At 40.8% G+C, this 20,708-nt stretch overlaps 1 protein-coding gene across 6 annotated transcripts in view; it reads left to right on the top strand.

The window, feature by feature from the left end:
- Window positions 1-20,708, top strand: part of LOC6573700 (homeotic protein ultrabithorax) — a 100,443-nt gene that overhangs the window by 49,689 nt on the left and 30,046 nt on the right. Inside the window, exon 4 of one of the 6 annotated variants that reach the window (XM_044007225.1) lies at window positions 19,173-19,279. The exons of the other annotated variants lie outside the window; for them this stretch is intronic. Coding sequence (XP_043863160.1) covers window positions 19,173-19,264 — 92 coding nt within the window. The 3' untranslated portion in view covers window positions 19,265-19,279. Of the gene's footprint in view, window positions 1-19,172; window positions 19,280-20,708 lie in introns of those variants that run through there. 6 annotated transcript variants of the gene reach the window in all.

Raw genomic sequence — 20,708 nt, 5'->3', positions numbered from 1 at the left:
GGCCGACGCGATACCAAAAACGGGCAAAGCCGGCTAAAAGGAAAAACGTCAACTAAAAAACTAAAATGCAAGAAAAGCAAACGGCAAAAAATGCACGTAATTTATTTGTCATCAATTGGCTGGCAATAAATCAGACAATCACAAAAATGCTGTCAGCATTAAGACATGTGAATACGAATACATTTGCAGCGGCAACAGTCGCTGTGTCGCAGCAACAGTTGCTGTAGCTTTTTTGTTGCTGCTGCTGTCGCTGCTGCTGCTGCTTGTTGGCTGAGACAACAACGTCGAAGTCGCCAGCATTTCAAGATTTATGGGCGTGTAACCTGTTTCTTTAATTGCACATTTGCAGCCCCCAAACGACAACGACAACAGCAGCAGCAGCAGCAACAGCAGCAGCAAAAACGTGAAAAATGAATTAAATAAAAATGCACACAAAACAAACGAAACGATTTGAAATGAACTGAAAACAGTAGCAAAAACATGTGCAAAAAGTGGACTCGATTCTCTGGTTGCTGCTGTTGCTGATGTAGTTGCTGCTGCTGTTGCTGTTGCTGTTGCTGTTGCTGCTGCTGTCGCCGCTTGGCTGCACTGCATCAAATTTGGCTGAATTGCAGAAAGGTTTTCATACATGTATACATATGTATGTATTTATACGTGTTTTGTTGTTGTTGCTGTTGCTAAGTTGTCGCCATTTTGGATCTGTGTTGCAGCCACAGGCGGCATGCAACATCGTTAATTAGCCGCTGCCATATATGAGCAACTGTAGTCCATCATTAAAGCCAATTGCCAAGTTTTCCTTGGCTATTTATGGCCAAGTGCTTGAAGCTAAAGCAATTGACAAAAATAAATTAAAAAGTAAACAAAAATAAACTCAATTAATGTATTTTTTAAAGCATCTAATTGGAAATATAGGATATTAAATCTGAAGATATTGTGTTGAATGGATAGAAGAAGATTTTTATTTAATATAATATAAAAAAATTAAAATATTGTAATTAAATTATAATATAATATGAAATATGTAGCTAGCAATAATTTCTTGAAGTAAAGTATATAAAATCAGGTTTATAAACTTAAAGGCATGCAATTCAATTAAATTGTGAATCAAGCTTGTTAAATGTACATATATTTATTTCTATATAAAAAATATTATATTTTTATATTTATTCACAGTATAAAAAAATTAAAAAATAATTAAAATATATTAAATATAAAATCAGTTTTAGAACAAGAATCAAAGTCTGTCGTAATATTATTTTTATATTTTTATAGATATAGTAAAATAATATTGCGATAGTCAGTTCTAAAAAATATTAGGCTCAGTCAAGACTCTTGATGCAACTTTACATTTGGGCCAAGTTGCATGTGGCAGCTACTGCAAATAACCAATAACAATTTCAGTTGCATGTTTTTGTCGAATTAAAATTTGCAACGTGGCACGTTCGCAGTTAGCTGGCAAACTTTGGCGCTGATCCTGCCACAAGCAGAGGCCGCATGCAGCACAGCATCTCTGCGACTGCGACTGCGACTGCGACTGCGACTGGGATGGCGTCTGTATCTGCCCCTGCTGCCGCTGCTGCTGCTGCTGCCGTGTCAAGGCTGTGGCAGACGCAAGCAACTGGAGTCCTATTGCCGCTTAGTTATTCATGTACATTTGTATCCTGCGCATAAAATGCGGCTGCGGCTGCTGTGCGGAAAGGCAGCAGACAAATAGTAATGAAAACTCTTCTCGCCAGCCAGCCAGCCAGGACACTAGTTCTTCTGGCTCCATTGTGTGGCTGCCACAAGTGGCAGGAGTGGCGGGCGGTGGCAGGGGCAAGGAGCGAGGCAGCGAGGCAGCAACATTTCGACATAATGTAAACTAATTAAAATTCAAAAGCCATAAACAGATTTTGCCAATAAAACTTTGCTAGCTAAATATTTTTTGCGCGCACACACACACATACACACAGAAAGAGATAGCAGAAGAGTGGGCGCAAACGGGATGGCTGTAGGGAAAACAAAGAAAACTTTGGCCAAGTGCGGAGATTTTTGTTTTTCTCTTTTTTTTGTATTTTTGTTTTGTTGGATTTGAGTCTCAAAGTTAAAGCCGTCTCTTAAAGCGTTTTCTCTGCGCTGTTGTTATTGCTATTGTGCATTGTTAGTGGAGGCAATGGAAACAGTTAGATGTATATACATGCCCCCCGCCCCGCGCCGCCACCACCTACAACAGTATAAGATATGCATGTGTGCTTAAGATGTGCTCTCGAGACGAGGCGAGGCAAGCTGAGGCGAGTCGACTCGAGTGCAGGAAGTGAAACGTAGGAAGTGTGGCCAACAACATTTTATACTCGAGCGCATAATATTCATATGCAGGCCATAAAAAACTTTGGCAGCTCAACGAGAGATCTCCATTTTCGACTGCTCCTTCTCGTGCTCACAGCACCACCCAACCACCGCAATCGTGGCTGGCAAGTGTCTGTACAATGGGCAAGAACTAAAGGCAGAGAGTTTTAATCTCTCAATTTATGAGTGAATAGGACATTATTGTAGATGCAGGGAATGTCAATCATGTCTACGTCTCTCTTTGAGATGATTATGTTTATACACTGGAATACTGATTAATTTTTATATTTTTATATTTTTTAATATTTTATTGCATATTCTGAATTATTTTCTTGAAACAAAAACTTGATTAGCTTGGATTTCATTCTACATGGGATATAAAAAGTTAGAGAGATATGAAATCTGTGAAATGGGAAATTCATTTAATAATTAATTAGTCAATAATTTAAAATTGTTAAAACGAATTTTTGGTATGCATACATTTTGTTAGAGTTTGTTATAATGAAAAGTATATATTGAAATTCAGGTAGACTTTCCACATACGACTTTTTCCATGTGAAAATATTGTTGGAGACTTAATGTGGTCTAACTGAGAATTCTAATTAGAGCTTTGAGAGACCACGAACATTAGATGAAAGGAAATACTTAAGTCTAATAGTGTTTGTATTATAAATATTTAAAATTTTAAAATATTTTAATAGGGATTCTGAATTGCCAAACACTGAATCTATTGAAAGCTTTTCCATTGTGCGTTTTGCAACACTTGAATCTTGGACAGACATTTATGCAATATACGAGTTGGTTTGGTTTCGAGTTGAGCTGAGAGTCGGAGCTATAAATGCGTGTGTGTGGGTGTGTTTGTTGCTGAACAATTGAAGTTCGCCGGGGCAAATATAAAAAATGAGCGCCACAAAGAGAGAGAGAGAGAGAGAGATGGCAAGAATGAGTGTGAGTGAGATAGTCGAGTTGCTGTTGTTGTTGTTGCTGTTGGTGCTGCTGCAACGCCTCCAATTGCTGGCAAAGTTGCAGTCAGCTGAAGGGGGCCGAGGAGCGGCGAGGGGAGGCGGCATGGGTGCTGGCGGCAGCTTAACTTAACTTTGCTTTTACTGCGATAAAATGAAAATTGCACACGCGCCATAAATAAGGATTCTCACAAGGATAATTTATAAAACTTTGCTCACAACGTTTTACTTATGAGCAGCAGGCGACGCCAGACGAACACACACACACACACACGGAGACAGGGAAATATAGAGAGTGAGAGGGTGAGATAGAGGTAGGGAGACAGGTGCCCCCTGGCTGCCTGCTTCACCTGTGGGGCCTGTTACGTTTGCCTTTTGGGGCCAACTGATGCACTTCCGCCTCAGCCCCTCCTGCTGCCGCTCGCTCTCGCTCTCTCGCTCTGCCCCATCGGACAGGTTAAGTTTGTAAATTCTGCAAGTGCTGAGACTATGACGTATGCAGCTAGCCCCTCGACTGCCCCATCTAATGGGACATGCCACTGGCTGACCGGGCCAGAACCCAATCGGCCAACCGGCCAACCGACCAAGCGGCCAACAGGCCAACAAAATGGCTCCCACAGCAGTCGAAAATTGTAATCGATGTGCGAAATAAACAAAAGCGGACATAATTATCGAGTTATCGCGCGGCGCCTTGCTGCGGGTGTGTGTGCCCCCACGCCCCCAACGACCCATCCAACGAAATGTATGACCCTGGCGGGCCTGCTGGCTGCTGTGCTCTGCTCTCCTCTGTTTTGTTGTGTGTGCGCTAAGCCCGCACCGAAAATGCTCGCAATGGCAACGCATCGATATTTATGATGTCATGGATTTTATTGTTGCCTCTGCTGCAAAATATTCATATGCGTTGCAGAACCTGCTACGACGGCAGTGGCAATGGCCACAGCTCCAAGTCCGGCACCGGGTCCGGCTCCGGGTCCGGGTCCGGGTCGGGAGTCCGGCACGGAAACAGTAAAACGACCATCAGCCGAACAGGATGTAAATTTTGCTGCAAAACGAGACGCACAAGGATGTGAGCCGGACAGATTCGGAGAGGCTGGGGCATGGCAGAGTGAGTGCGACGTTAGGGTGGACCAAAATGAATGTCGTCGGGTGGCTTGTTATTGACGCTGGCGATAAGGAGGTGGCGGCTGTACTGCTGTACTGAACCCAGAGCGAGATGGCGCTGCCACGATAGTCCCGTTCGACCAGAGTCAAAATCGAGTAGGTTCAGTAGCGAGCGTGGCTGCCACAGATGCTCTAGGTCACAGTGCAATAAAATGTTGCCAATATTATTTCGCTGTTGTTCTATTGCTTTGCTTTTTTGCTTCGTTTTATTTTTTGTTGCTGCCTATTGCCAAGTTTGATGCAAACGGGGCCCGCAGATCGAGCCGCTGCCCAGGCTGAGGCAACGCAGCATCAGTTAAGAGACGTGCACGGAAGTTGCACATATGCCTCGAACCGAACGAGGGGGAGTGGGAGTCCGGGCGAGGGGCAGGGCAGCAGGGCTCGCGCGCTGTTATGCGGGTCGAGCTTTGGGGTGTCGGGCTTTGTTGTGGCTGTTGCTGCTGCCGCTGCTGCTGCGCCGACACTTGAGTTATGCGCATAGATTGAAAATTGTCGATAACCGAAAAAAGAATCGCACGAACTGCAGCAACAAACAACAAACAACAGACAACAAAAAAAACGGCAACAGCAACAGCAGCAACTCGCAGCAGTTTGCAATTGTTGTTTGGTTTGTCAGGCACAGGGGTCAGGGGCTGTGTGTGTGTGAGTTGGCAGGCATCGCTGCTTTTTGGGGGCGTGTCCACACGAAGCTCGAGCGCGTGATACAACACGCCATTATAAAGTTATTAAAAGACAACAAACACACACACACACACAACAGCAGCAGCAAAATGTATAACGCGACAGCAGAGCAAACGAAACAGGTTGAAGAAGTTCTCTAATGCTTGAATAGGAGAGAAGAGCGGAGCCAGAGCTTAGGAAGGTGCGCTAAGTGATGGTAGTGCTACAATTTTCATGAGCAATTGAGATTGGGGAGAGTGAGGAGTGCGATAGACGAATATTAAACTATTAAAGCTGAGTGATAACTGATCTATGAAAATATATGTATATGTTGATTTTTAGTTTAATAATTACAAATTGAATGCTAAATAATTTATATACATTTTTTAGTTATCGAATAGCCTAAAATGATGGTAATAACAATATAATATATTAATTATACATGAAACTAACATGAAAAATTATAAAACAATATTAATACAGATCTAGTAAAATACAATTTTTAAAATTGTAAAATCGAAATTTTCTCGAAATTTCAAATTAAAGATATAAATTAAAAATAATAAATTTTATATTTTTTAAAAATATATTAAAATATTTTCTCCTTCGTAGAATAAACACACAAAAAAAAATATATATATATTAATATATATACATATATTAAACAATATAACCTTAAAAAAAAGAGATTTAAATATAACAAAATATAGTGAAAATTAAAAATAGAATTATTCTTAAATTTATATAAAAATATACATTTTTATGAGTATTTCAAGTTCATTTATTTTTCCGCTCTTCGTTTTAAGAAGGCGGCTATATAAACTGAAATATAATTGTATCAGCAGAAATTTCCAAAAACTAATTTTTACTTGTTTCATCAAGCTTATCTATCATATATATTATATAGAAAAAAAAAAAAACAATGTAATAATTTTTGATTTACTTTAAATTTCTACTCCACATGAGCATTTTTCTGATCACACCTCTGTAGCTTACAGTTTACATTTATTTTGCACAGTTTATTTAACAAAATGTATTTAAACCGTCTGCTGACAGTCAGAAATCGCGACAAACAAAAAGGATTTTGCAACAATGCAAAAATTGTTTATGAGATTAAGCTCATAAACTGCGAAAATGCATTTTAATTGAAGTGCAGCTCTGGGACTTCATAATATACTGGCCGTTTTTTGCCTTTTTGTGTGCTTTTTGTTTTTGGGCTCGAGTATGCGATGCGCTGAGCTGCGCTGCCTTTACGGCTGTTGCTGATAGTAAATTGTGCATATATCGATATATGAAAACTGTGAATTGTAGACAAAATGAACAGCATGAACTGGCCTGCTGCCCGTCACCCACCACCCGTAGCCCACCAGTCCGTACAATGGCGTTGATTGTTTGAACTTTGTTGGCGCTGAACATTTTTCCTCTCGATGCAATTTTTGTTTTTTTGTTTTTATGTGGAACTGCCAATAAATTTGCAATGAGCATAAATCGTTAAGATTTATGACACGCATGCATATAAAATAAATTAGTTTCTTTTTATTAAAAAAGAAAAAAATTTTAAAATGCAAAAATGCTAAAATAATGGCTGCAATTAAGAGCGTTGATTGGGCGCTGCAGTCAGAGGCGTAGACAAAGTTCAGCTGGAGCAAATGTCCACAATGAACTGTTGCATCAGCTGATAAGAGCAAATAGCTGATGGCTGATATATAGATAGAACTTTCCTAGAATATACGACTAGTCTTTCCATAGAGTTTCCCATTTGTCAGCCTTTGATTTATAGCTGAAGCTGCTTACATGCTGCTGCCGTGTGTATATCAGGCGGTGCCATCGCCGTCGGATGTGGCACTCAAGATGCAGCGGAAGTGTCGCACTAATTGCCAGTCACCCCGGCGGCAGCGACGTGGCCTGGCGTGGCGTGCCGTGTGGGTGGGTGGTGCGGCTCGGCCTCATAAATACGCCATGTTTGCATGCATTTCAAATGAGAAATTGTCTGTGTCGAAATACGGCGAAGCACGCCATTTAATTTCTATGAATCCATCAGCGCCTTTGTCTTGGCCAACACACAGAAAATGTAAAAAAAAAATAAATAAAATAAAACCAGACGGCGACGCGACAAGTGAAAGCAGAGTCTCCAAGCCCTTCAGCTGCAGCGCCTCATCCTGTTGGCAGTTTTCATGGCTTTGTTCAGAATTACCATCAAGTTGACAGTTCTATGGCGCGTTGACAGTTCACACATACACACACACACACACACACAGAGAGAGACACTGGTACACATATGCAAATGTCGCTGGACTCATTCTTGTGGAAAATGTGTCGTGTGAAGAGCCCGCAAAGCGGAAGGAAGGAACCCGACCAAACCAAACCAAATCCAAAACGGAACGAAACGAGCTAAACTGAAATGAGGAATGTGCACAGCAAGTTGTCGTGTGCTTTCACACACACACACACAAATGTGAAGAACGTGGCCAAATTCAAATGTCTCTAGCGATAAAAAAAGCGGCAACAAAAACAAAATTTCCTCGCGCAATGTCCAGAAACTTGAAAATGCAAATAAAAGTAAGTTGGCCATTTTCATTTTTATTTGCCGGTTTTTTTCGCTCCTCTTCTCGTTCGTTTGTTTGCCACGTCACGAATTCGTCACGTGAAGTAACTCCGCCCCTCTGCCTCTCGGAGCGCCCCTCTGCATTCAAAACTATTTTGGTCGTTGGCATTTAAAGTGTCACATTTATATGGCATTTTTATGCGGTCCTAAGAGAACAACCGCCGCCCCATCCCCATCTCCATCCCCATCCCCAGCCACAGCCCCACCAACACGCCACAACAAACCGCACAACTGCACACCGCATTCACCGCACGTCCCGCGCCTTTTCCCTTTCGCGCGTATGTGTGATTTTTCCAGTGCCTGCGCCTGGGCCTGGGCTGGCATTTTAAAACGACTCATCTCCAGACAATGGCCACGTATAAAAGTCACTCACGTGTTAAAATACAACGACACTTGAATAGCCTCACTCGCCACTCAGTGTCGCATCGGATGAGTGTAGCTGACAGCTGTGGTGATTAGACAGTCGACAACAGTCTAGCAGGCCAATGGGCCAGTCCAGTCAAGGGTGTTTTGCTCAAAGCGCAACATATACCCGACGACTACATAAACCAAAAACACTCTTTGAATAGCTGAACAGCAGCCATCAATATAGAGAGAACTTCCCTAAAAGACATGCAGATGAAATTAACTCACTGTAGGGCTATAATGATACCTATAATAATATGTTTGTAGAACATTTCCATCATATTATATTCACAAACATGTTTATTTCCCTATAAAAATATCTTTTTTGTGAAAGTAGATTAAGTTGTCAGAATCGGTATCAGAAAATGAAAAATAAATTTTAAAAAATAAAATAAATGGATAAATACATATCTAAAAGTTAAATAAAAAATATAAGCATCAAAAGATTAAAAAAAAAAAATAATAATAAAAAAATAGGAATAAATAAAATAAATCCAATAAGTATATACATATTTAAAAGTTTAAAAACTATAGGCATCCAAAAGTTAATAAATAAACTAGATTAAATAAATAAAAAAAATTAAATAAATAAATATGTTTGAAAGTTTAAAAACTATATAATATGAAAAAAATAATTAAAATAAATAATAAGAAATAAGAAAATAAATAATTAAAATAACATAATTATTTATAAACATAATAAAAAATTGTAAAGCTAGAGGCACCAGAAAATGAAAAATAATAAAATTAAATTAAAAAAAAAAAAAATAAATAAATAAATAAATATTTATATATTTAAAAGTTTAAAAACTATAGAATATGAAAAAGAAAATAAATAAATAAAATAAAATAATTATTTATAAATATATTTAAAAATTTTAAAACTATAGGTATCAGAAAATTAAAAATAAGTAAAAGGAAATAAAATAAATAAATATATACATTTTTAAAAGTTGTAAAACTAAATTACATGCTGTAGCTCATATTTCGTGATCATAAATGTTTATAAGAATTCTTCAATATTTTAAATCTATATCAAAACACTGAGTTTCTAATCTAACCTGTATATTTTTACTTGATACAATTAAGAATTCTTCATTACTTCAACCCATAGTAAGAAAGGCAAAGATCCAGGCAAAAGGCTTCGACTCATTCTATTTTCTTTAAATGATGGTGCTACCATTTAAATTGATATCTTCAAAGTCGAAAACTCATCGAGACACAACTCACAAATGAAGTCTTAATATACATACACATACCTAAATTCTTATTCTCTAAATTTATTTTCATTTGAATTTCTGTTATACAGAGATAAACTCTAGAGATTATGCACATCCTGTGAATGTTCCCAAATGAGATAATGGGATAATTGTTGGGCCATTGCAGGCATTGCAGCTCCAATTACACTGCATTGACTTGTCACACATTCCCATCGCGCAAAAGAATTGTGAAAAACATGGCGACTGTTTCCATTTTTTTCATATCTCTCTCTCTTTCTCTCTCTCTCTCTCTCTATTATTCTCCTCAAGTGCATCACAAATGTCGCTATTTTGGGACGACAACCACTTCAGATTCCAACTCAGAGCTCCTAACTTGGGTCGCGCTAACTAGCGCATATGCGCACATTTTACAGGCACACACACACACACATACACTTGTACACGTAGATATTCTAAGTACCCTTGCGCTAGCTACAACATGTTCGACTCATAAATCATAATTCAATATGGAGTACAACTCCCCCTAAAACAGCTGTGAGAGAGGGAGAGAGAGAGAGAGCAGAGGGAGAAGGAAGGCAGAGTTTAACAAGAGCTTGACAAGCATTCAATGGGCAATGGGACATCAGGCGTTATCCCTCGACCAAGTTTCGTTGGGCTATGAAATATGCATTAAAATTGCCTACCAATTGGCAGGCCATAAAGTAGAACCCGATCGGTCGACTGCTGCCATGTCGAATTGCTCGGCACATTATGTGGATTTTTTTCGTGGAAATTCGATTATGCTCAGGGACTCTGCAGCAGCAGCAGCAGCTGAAGCAGCAGCTGTATCTGTCCGGTATCTGTGTGTACGGCCATAATTTGATTTTCGTGGGAGTTGCCGGAGCGTTCATTGGCGCCACGGTTCGCCGCCTGGCAGCGTTGCCAGACTGTTGCCAGCGGCATGTCGTTCATTAAGCAGACTTAGTTGAGTGCTAATTGCATAAATCACATGAGGATTTCAGTCGTCTGGTTGCCCCCGGCTCCCATCCCTCCCCCAACCCAAACAGTTCTCAAAAATTTAATATGTGCATTTGCCATGCTCATGTCTGGGGCGACTCTTGAGTCTGTATTTGTATGTGTGTGCGATTAGGCGAGCGAGTGTCTGAATAATCGCACACTAGCTAAGACCGTAAGCCCACAACACAAAGATGCCTCAGACATACGGCACTAAAGTATCTTGTGGATGCCGAACTATCTCTTGGCAGTGTTCGAGTGACCGCAACAGCAACACCTGAAGCTTCGGACAACATGAACTCAAGTGAGCCCAGCCAGTCGGATTAGAGCTACAGAGATATTATGGATTACGTACATACGTGGCCAAATTTGTTTTGTCTACTCGACACACTGAAAAGAAACGACAAAAAATGGAAGAGAACTTGCCGATAGTTCGATGACATTGCCACAAAACAACACATGAGACAAGTACGAGTACAGCAAGAGCAACATCGATGAACGTAGAACGAACAACATCATCAAGCTGCGTCTGTGTCTCGGGTTTGGGGCCTGAGAAACTTGCCACCGCCAGCGCTAAAGTGCCACAAAAGACCCGCATCCGCAGCGACAACAGCCCATGGGAGGGGCAGTGAGAGAGGGAGTACAGAGCAGCAGCAGCAGCAGCAATGCTTGTTTAAGATTTAAAAGTAAAAATAGCTCCTTATTCATCTTCGATACACGAAGGCAGTTGAGGATGCGGATGCACCCCAAACTGTCTGACTGCCAGGCCAGCTGTCCTGCTGTCCTGCTGTCCTTCTGTCTGTCTGCATGGCTGCCTGTCCGCACTGGGCGCACAGTCTTGGGCTGCCACAGTACGCGGAACGTGCAACGTGGCTTCGAGTCGCATGTTGCGCCGCATGTTGCATTATTTGCATATGTGCGAGGAGGCGCTAGAGCGGAGGCGGGCCAGCGCCTTGGTGCCGCCAGCATAAAGCGCAGTTCTCCAGCTACGGCAAGAGGCATTGGCTGCTGGGCGATAGGCGAAATGTTGCAAAATGGGCTCGATTGTTGCGGCCAAAGCCAAAAGTATTTCAGGCGTTTTGTGTGCGGTTTGCTGGCGATTTGTGCGCGACTTTAACAGCACCTCCTAATAAGAATATATTTTAAATATTTTAATTATCAAGAAAATTCGAAGAACTATGAAATTATAATTAGGCAGCGTTTGTTGTTCAAATATAAAATATTTGTTGTGTATTTTAGAATTCTTTCAATATTTTTCTTTGATATTCGCGAGATAAACAAACAGCGCCAAATTTATATATCTAATATATATGTAATGTCTAATATTTATATTCTATATTTCAATTTAGGTCACTGTTTGTTACTGGTTATTATATATATTTATATTTTTTTTTTTCTAAAATAAATAAATTGAAATGAAATAAAAAATTGTAAATATATTGAAATGTATCTTAAAGTTAATAATTATATTTTACATATCAAATTTAGATACATATATTTTGTTAAATTTATAATAATATCTTTACAGTCATTCGTTGTACTTAAATATTTGCCCAGCTCATCAGCTCCTTTTACTGGGTAACTCTGAGTCGTGCAGAGTGCCGCATTTCTATTGATTTTATTGTAGTCTTCTTTTGCTTATCCGCTCTCCATTATTTAGCTATGTATTCGCATGGCCATTGTGTGCTCGCGTGTGTGTCTGTCTGTGTGTGTGTGTGTGTTCTCTTCATGTGTTGCTTCGTCTACTTCTTTTATCTGTTTCACGTCGCAGTTCGACCCGCCGTAAGATTCGCTTTTGAGATATGCCCACAATAAAACACACAAATAAAAGCTGGCAAACCTGCAGCAACTGCGATTCACCTTTGCAGGCAATGCCCCACTGCCCCTTGTCCCTTGCCACTATGACCCTGCCCCTGCTCCGGCCCCATCGAGGTTCGTCTTAGCCGTTGCGGTGCTGCGTTTTCTTTAGCTGGCCAAAGCTGGCGGCAAACCTTTTGTTTATTTTATTATCGTTGGCTATTTGGGCGCTGGCTGCTCCTGCGACTCCTGCAGCTCCTTTTGTATATGGAGTGTGGCGAAAACGCTTAAAACGAAATTTATTTAGTCGGCCCAGAGACAAAAAGCTGAGAGAGACAGAGCGGCACAGCGACAGAGATTCGCAATGCGACAAAAATGCGACTAAAAATAAGCCAAAACGAAAAAATATTTGAAAAATCTGCGACGCAGAAAAACAAAAACAACAACAACAAATGTGGAAACATGAAAAACTAAAAATAAATAAACGCTATGGCTGAAGCATTGGCTAAAATTAATTTTAATTTCTATATTGCAGGCCAACAATTTAATTCAGAAATGTTGTGAGCGAAAAAGCGGCTTAAAATAGCCGCCGAATCAGCTGCCAAATCCAATTTTATGATGGTCCGACATTTGCATAAATGTGTGTGTATGTGTGTGTGTGTGTGTGTGTGTGTGAAGAGTACAGCATGCTGTGTATGTGTGTATGTGTGTGTGCAACAGGGACAACAGGACAGCACAGCATGAGGCTGCCGCTTGAAGGTGGAGGTTGGGGCCGATGGGGTCTAGGGCGGGGCACTGCATCGCATGTTGCTCGTGTTCTGCAATGCTCGCATGCAAGCAAACAGCACGCGAAGACAGATTAGAAATCCGGCAGTAAATGCGCGATTTCTAGAATTGAGAGCCCCGACACAGGCAGCTGGAATGTGGAGGAGCAGGACTCTGAAATGGCGAATGGCGAATGGCTGTTATCAATGCTGGCACAGCGGGCGGCAGCGCAGCAGCGGCTTATTGCCCATCGCCAAAGGCAGCTGATTCGCAATCAGAGCTGCAATTGAATGTTGGCTGCGACAGCTGCTGTTCGCGTAGGTAAAAACTACCAGCGCTGCAGATCCACTAAGCTCCCAATGGAGCGACAGCAGCTCTATCTATTCAAGTTTTAGTTAGCTGCAGAGAGAATAACTGAAATTTTTGAATATTTATTTATCAATTCAAGCTTTTAGTTTATTATTGTTCACTGCGGAAAATTGCCTTGAGCTAGGCCTGAAAATGAAAAGAGATCTACTTTGTTAAAGTTTTTCATTTCGATTAATTAAAAAGTATTTTAAAGCTTCTCGAGTCTCTGACTTTAAAATTCTCGAGTCTCTGACTTTATTATAAAATTAAGCTACATACTTATTCAAGCACTTTTAATTCAATTTGAATGCTCATTTAAAACAATTGGACTTGAATTTATTTTGCAATAAATTTGAAGGTAAAAAACTACTGCAAACTAAGCGAATCACTTCAGACATTTTTAAGAAATGCATAAAATGAAACTTCCACCTTAACTTGTGAATTATTCGCAGTGCCAGGCAGCTCTCCTGGAGCAAGGAAATCATTTTCTTCAAGGAGTGCCCAACAATTGTCGCCATTTCTCTTCGCAATTCTCGCTGGCTGCAGCAGAACTTTAGAAATTTGCATATGCTGCCTGTCGTCGGGGGGATTGCAGGTGGGGCGGCGCGGGGCGTGGCATGGCTAGAGAAATGGCAAAAAGTTCTTTTGCAATTTTTCTTTGTTTTGCTCCACTTGTCTAGCTCTAGCTGGCATTGTGGTTCGCCTGTCGGCATTGCCATTTGCAACTAAAAAAGTAAATAGAAATACGAGCCGAGAGTTGAGCCATGGCCAGCAGCAGAGGCAGCCACAGGCAGCAGAGCCAGTCCACTCGATGCAGCCAATGCCTGGCTCCAGCTAGTGCATCTCTATGGCTGCAATTCACAGACTCATTTCTTTAATTTTCTAAACGATTTTCAATTTATGTGCCGCTGTTTTGGCTCGACGCAGTCAAGATCTTCAATTATACGAGAGTTTGGTTGGGCTCCAGGTAAGGCTCTGCTCCGCCAACGTGGCCTCTGCGTCCCTGGGGCATTGCTTGTTAGTCGCGTACACCCGTTCCGAGGCTGCGAAATTGCAATAATGTTAATTTTTTGCAACTATTTGCCATGCCCCATGCCCCAAGCTCCCCCCACTCCACCAGTCGTTGTTCACGGTCGCGGCAGCGCGCTCCTCCTCGGCAGCAGTCACCGAAAAGGGTTTAATTTCATTTCATTCCATTGCCCCAAGTACGTGTAAGTGTGTGTTTATGCTTAGCAGCTGCTGAGAGGGGGCCAGACGAGGCAAGCAGAAGCTGCAGATGGAGCTGCTGTTGCCATTGCCATTGCCTCTGCCTTTGCTGCTGCCTTTGCCGTTGTCGTTGCCTGTTATCTGCAAAACTCCATTAGAAAGGCAACGCGGCGGCACGCAGGAAGCAAATGGCAATGGCGCGCTCCAGCTCCCAGCTCCCAGCTTCGAGCTGCGAGCTGCGAGCTCCCAGCTCCATTGCAAGCTAACGAACGGAGGCACATACAAAAGGCCGCGGCTGAGGCAGAGGCTGAGGACGTGGCCGAGGCAGGCGCAAAAAACGACGACGCTTAACGACTTTAAAGAAAAATTAAAAACATCCCAAAAGGAATACATCTTCGCCCTGCCGCATCCATCGACATGGAGCCAAACTGGAACCTGAGACTCGAGCTCTGGCTCTTGCTCTGTCTCTGGCTGTGGCTCTTTGCTCTTTGCTGCGGCAGCCGTTGCATGTTGCCCATCTGTCCGTCCGTCCATCCGTTCGTCTGTCCGTCTGTCCGTCCGTCCGTCTGTCCGCGCAACATTGTTAGTGGCTCTCGAATTTATTTTAACGAACTAGTTTGGTCACTTCATACAACATTTTGTGTTTTTTTTCCTCTCTTTTTCTCTGTTGTTGCCTTCTTCGAGCAAAGATTTTTTTTTCTTTTTGCTTTTCTGCTCTGTGCTCGACTGCATTTGCTGCGGGTTATAAAATATATTCGCCTTATATAAATAAATAAATTGGTAAATGGCGTTTCATTTGTAGCTGCCATCTCATGTGTGTCTGTCTCTCGTCCTCGTCGTCCTCGTCGTCCTCATCGTCGTCGTCGTCGCCGTCGTCGCCGTTGTCGCTGTCTTCGATGTTGATGCGATGATAAATGCGGCAAAAACCTGTCGCAGTTCGTCGACTAGCCGCAAATTGAATTTATTTGCTCGCTACCATCGCCCGGCATTTGGCCAGGCCAAAAGATGGAGATCCTGCAAATACAAATGCAGAACCAGTTGAGTTTTTAATGGCTTACAGCGCGTTTTCTCTGATTGCCAGCTACAAATGTGGACTGTTTTGGCAGTGCTGCAGAAAGGCAGACAAGTTTAATTTTGAAAGGAAAAAGGAGCAGAAGATGATTGAGCAGCATTTGAGCAATATTTTCTTTTTTAAAAAATTAAAATGTCATTAAAAATATATATATTATTATAAAGTCAAATCAAATCAGCACAAAAATTATATCACCTAGATAAACATTAATTTGGAAGTTTAATTTGCAGAAGTTTGGTATTGAGTTAAAGATAAGTATATAGAAATCTTAAATTATTTTCTAAGAAATATAAATTGAAGTTGAAAATTTTTCTTCATAGTGATTTGCTTTATAGTTTATCTCTCAAGTAAAATATGGAATTGCAGAAATTCCTTGCTCTCTTTTGAATTGACTTCCTCTCGTTCCTTGGCACTTCGCTAACTGCTTTGCCATTTAATGCACTTAGCTCTAGAGTAGATGCATATATCATTAATCCTTCATTAGCCATATCTGGCAGGAGTGACGTCATTATGCCGCCAAGTGATTCGCTTACTTGAAACGACTTTACTCATCGCATTATGCTTCATCCATATATAGAGAGAGGGTATACGGCAGAACGCACCCAAACATGAGATAAACGAAACGGAACCACTTTTCGCAGCTGGCGCGCCCTTTTTATTTTGCTTTTTAGACATTTAGATATATATATATATATATATAAATATATCTCTCCTTCTTTTTTGGTGGCGCATTATGAGGAACAGCGAGAGCAACAAAAGAAAAGAAATCGCAGAGCAAAATGCTTAACGAGCACGAAGCACTTGCAACAAAAAAGAAAAAAAAAAAAGAAAAGAAAAACAGGCGAACAGCAAAGAATTATTTACTTCAAATTCCGAGTGCAACATAGAATTCGTGCAGCGGCAACATGTTAACCAAAAAGCGCAGCAGCGAACAGCAACAGCAACAACAGCCACAAGAACAACAACAACAACAACAACAACAACAGCAGCAGCAGCCGGGACTGTGTTGCATATAGGAAAAGAGCTAAAATGCCGATAAAAGCAACGATGGCAGTTCAGCTTCGTTTGGCTGCCCAGGCGGCCATGTTGCTGATTGCCATTGCAGCCAGCAAGCAGCAACAGCAAGCAGCAACCAGTAACAGCGACAACAGCAACTCATTGCGAATGCAACAACTGCGCGCCTTTCTCAAGACTTGGACAACGTTTGGGGCAGCATCATTACTTCCATTCAAGCTGTTTGGCTTGGCGTGTACATAAAAAAAAAAATGCTGCACGCTGTAGCCGCTGTTGCCGTTGCCGTTGCTGTTGCTGCCACAACCATTTTGGACATTGGTTGCATGTGGCAGCCGCTGCTGTTGCTGCAGCTTTCAGCGAGCCACTGCCAAATAAAGCAAACGCATTGCAAATTCCTCGTTGGTCGCTGCTGCTGTTGTTGTTGTTGTTGTCTTTTTTGCAGCGTTTTTTTAATGATTTAAAATTCCATTTTAAGAATTTTATACTTAATGATGTGTTTTGCGTTGTATAGCATCGTTGGTGCGCCCTCTCTCCCCCTCTCTTTCTCTCTCTCACTCTCTTTGTCAGCGTCCTTTGCAGTGCTGTGTCCTGCCATTGGCGACGTCGTCTTTGCTTTTGATCTAAACGCTGCGTGCTTTTTGTAAATTGTTTTTCGTTGTCGTTCCGGAACGGCGGCGGGGCTCGGGCCGACTCTTACCTTTTGTGGAAGCCGCGTGAAATGTGTGCGACTTGTTCCTTTTTTTTTTTTTTTTGCTGGTCGTCGCAGTTTTTGCTTCTTTAGTTTTGTTTTATTTTGCACAAATTAAATGGGCCCAAGTGCAATGCAATTGTCGTCTGCGGGGCATGAAATCGCTGCAACCAAAATATTTGCCACACACACGCACACTCACACACACACACAGACGCACACGTGGTAGAGATTTATGATCGTTCCAGCAACTGGCCGTAAATCAACGCAAAATGCCCAGCAACTGCCACTGCCACTGCGGCAACTGCAAATTGCAAATTGCAACAGTTTCTAAATTTTCATATTCCATTGACGCATGCAAATTTCACGCCCACCGCCCGCAGCGATGCCTTAAAATGAGACAAAAAGCGAGACAATGGACAAATACCTGTGCCGTGCCAAATTTCCGCATTTCCCGCCAAGTGCGTGCGGCAATATGAATTTTCATAATTTTTGCACCGTTTGCGGTTTTTGCCTGACACAGTCGCAGGTCGACCTGTCATAAAGCAGCTGCAGTGCAAATTTTTCCTTTTTTTTTCCTATATTTCTCTGTTGATTTTCTTCTGTATTTTTTTGTTGATACATTTTCACAACAATTGTCATACAGTTCGAGTTTTTTGTTAGCCCAGTTTTTTGTTTTTATCTCTGGGTCTTTCGTGCTGTTTAGAAAGTGCGTTACATGCCCCGAAATTGAGGCCCAGCGCTGAGCGTCTGATTTATGGCCCAGCGGCAATTTTGTCCATTTAGAAAGTTGGCGGCACAATTTAGTGGAAAAAGAGCTGACATCAGTTGCGGCAACATGGCCCAGAGCAGCGGGACGAGTCGCGTAAAGAAGTGCATGAGAAACAGTTGAAGATAGTGAAATGAAAAATATAATGTAAAAATGCTAAATATTAAAATATGTATGCTAAAATTCAAATAAGTGTCAAATAAAACATTGAAAAATATAATTCACTCAAAGCATATAAAATATTCCATTTGAAACGGAAAAAAAATTATAAATAATGAAAATAATAAATAATAATAAATAATAATAATAATAATAATAAATATTAAATAAAATAAAAAACAGTAAAAAATTATAAATTAAAAACAAATATGTGTATATAAATAATAATAAAAATAAATAATATATAAATACAATAATAAAGTATATAAATTGACAGATAGAAATAAATGAAATTCATCTTATAAGATTTTAAGAGCAAGCTAAGAGTTTTACCTTTGCACTCGCTGAGTCACCTTTAAGCTGCAGCTTCACTTTATGCAGTGGGTCATCTTAACTGTCACGCTGACCTCTCTCATAATTGCAAAAGGCTCTGAAGTTCATTTCGCGTCGCCTGTTGGCGCTGGCATAAAAATTCAATTATCACTTAATAACAGCAGCAAATGAAAATTGCGTGCGGCGCACAGCTGCAATTGTTGTTGCAGCCGAAGTTGGCATAACGCATGTAAATGGCCAGTGGACAACGTGCAACGTGCAACCTGCAGTCGTACAACCTGCAGTCGTGCAACCGGGCAACCGTGCAACCGTGCAACAATCAGCGTGAGAGAACATTTGCACTTTGCGTTATTAACAAAAGGTCGTTAAAGCATTTTAAGTTACTTTATGCGCTGCATTTTAATTATTTCATTTTACACAATTATTCCACAAAAATATGGAGCACAGCCAAGCTGGGCGCGTAATTAAAAATCACGCCATAAAAATCAGCTGAGAGTTATATAAAAAACTATGAGTGTTGTTGAAGTGCATGTTTTAGTTGATTGTATTCGAGACTAAATTAAGTTAATTAAATTCAAAATAAAATGTAAATTAAGTATTTACTTGAAAATATCCTAATTAATATTATTGTAATTAAAATTATTACTTAATTTCATTTCAACTAAATATATATTTCTTTTTATCTTTCAGGTAAGTGTTGTATTTCATCAAGAAGTTTCAAAACTCCTCCACATTCCAGCATTGACAAAGCAAGATACAATCAGATTATCGTAAGTAAATGAATAAATAAGAGATATCCCTTAAGAGAAAAACGAAGTCTACCCACTCCGAGCTAGAAGAAAAATCCATTTTCCAGATTAGCTGCAAATGCGAAACAAAAATTGGAAAATTACTCATGCGTGTGGCTACAGTGCCTGCTGCCAATATGTGCACACATGCGAGCTTAGTTTTCCCTTGAACAAAAAAAAAAAAATAGACATTTTTTGCTGCCTGCCCACAAGTGGTGAGGTATGGGCGGGGCCCGAAAGCAACTGCAAACTCAACGCCCTCATTTAAATTTATTTGCGCAAATTTACTTTCCCATAGCATAAAATCAAATCCAATCAATAAGCATCTTAAATAAATTCATGGCGGCCGCGCACACCCACAACGCACACACACACACACACACGCACACACACACACCCTCACAGAGCACCGCCCGCCCTCGCGCCTGCTTTGCAAAGTCAAGCTACTCAGCTACCTCATTTTTTGTAATGCTAAATAAATTTATTTGCTAATGTAGTTTTTTCTTCTGGCTCTTCTTGCCACAGAGCAGAGAGAGGGAGCGGAAGGCAGGGCAAAAGGGAAACCGAAAGGGAAATAACGAAACTTGGTACTTGTTAGTTTTATCTGCATATCATTGAGATAAATTTGGTGGCGATCAAATGCCGTGTCTGCTATCTGTAGCTCTCTGACTGTCTGCCAATGTTGCGGCCCGGGCGTGGAAAAAATTCGCAGTTGAGGCAGCGGACGGCGCAACAAAAAAAAAAAAAAAAAAGTCGGCAGAAAAGCCGCTGATTTGCATACGAAAGTAATTTGATGTCTTGTGAGCCGCATACATTCGAGCACACACACACACTCATACAGCTACTCACAAAAGTAAGCCGCCATACGAACGCGTCACAAGTTACATTTCCCGAGCTACTGATAAGCGACTCGCGAGCAGAGATAAAGAAAGGCTCTGAAATGGCTTTCCAATTAATAAGTCGAGCAGGGTAAGAGGGCTTATGATAAGTCTAAATATAGATATGTATATATCTGTATTTAGAATTCACGTTAATGACAACGTTTTAATAAGCTGTGAGTTATATTCATTAAGCATATCAAATGGCAGGCATCAGGATTAATTAGTTTTTCATATCATTCAATTTCAATTCAATGAATAAATTTAAGTATTTTAGCATTTAGTTGAGGGATGTTAAAATAAAATAAATTTGTATTATTCTCATCAATATATATTTAAGAGTCAATTTTATACTCAATTCAATATTCAACTGCAATTGTGCCATCCTTTAAGCCTGACTCTGCCTAGTTTAAGAGTAGTTTCTCTCGCTCCCACTATGATTTGAAGAATTTTCAATTAAACTGACCTGGCCGCTGTGCCACCCTTATAGGGAACGCTTCGGGGGCGGTTTGTGGAGGCCATGATGCTCGCGACCAAATGCAAAATGGCCGTTCAGCGAG

Source organism: Drosophila mojavensis, unplaced genomic scaffold (assembly GCF_018153725.1).
Source record: "Drosophila mojavensis isolate 15081-1352.22 unplaced genomic scaffold, ASM1815372v1 contig_16, whole genome shotgun sequence".
Lineage (NCBI taxonomy): Eukaryota > Metazoa > Arthropoda > Insecta > Diptera > Drosophilidae > Drosophila > Drosophila mojavensis.
This window is presented reverse-complemented; position numbering and strand designations above follow the sequence as displayed.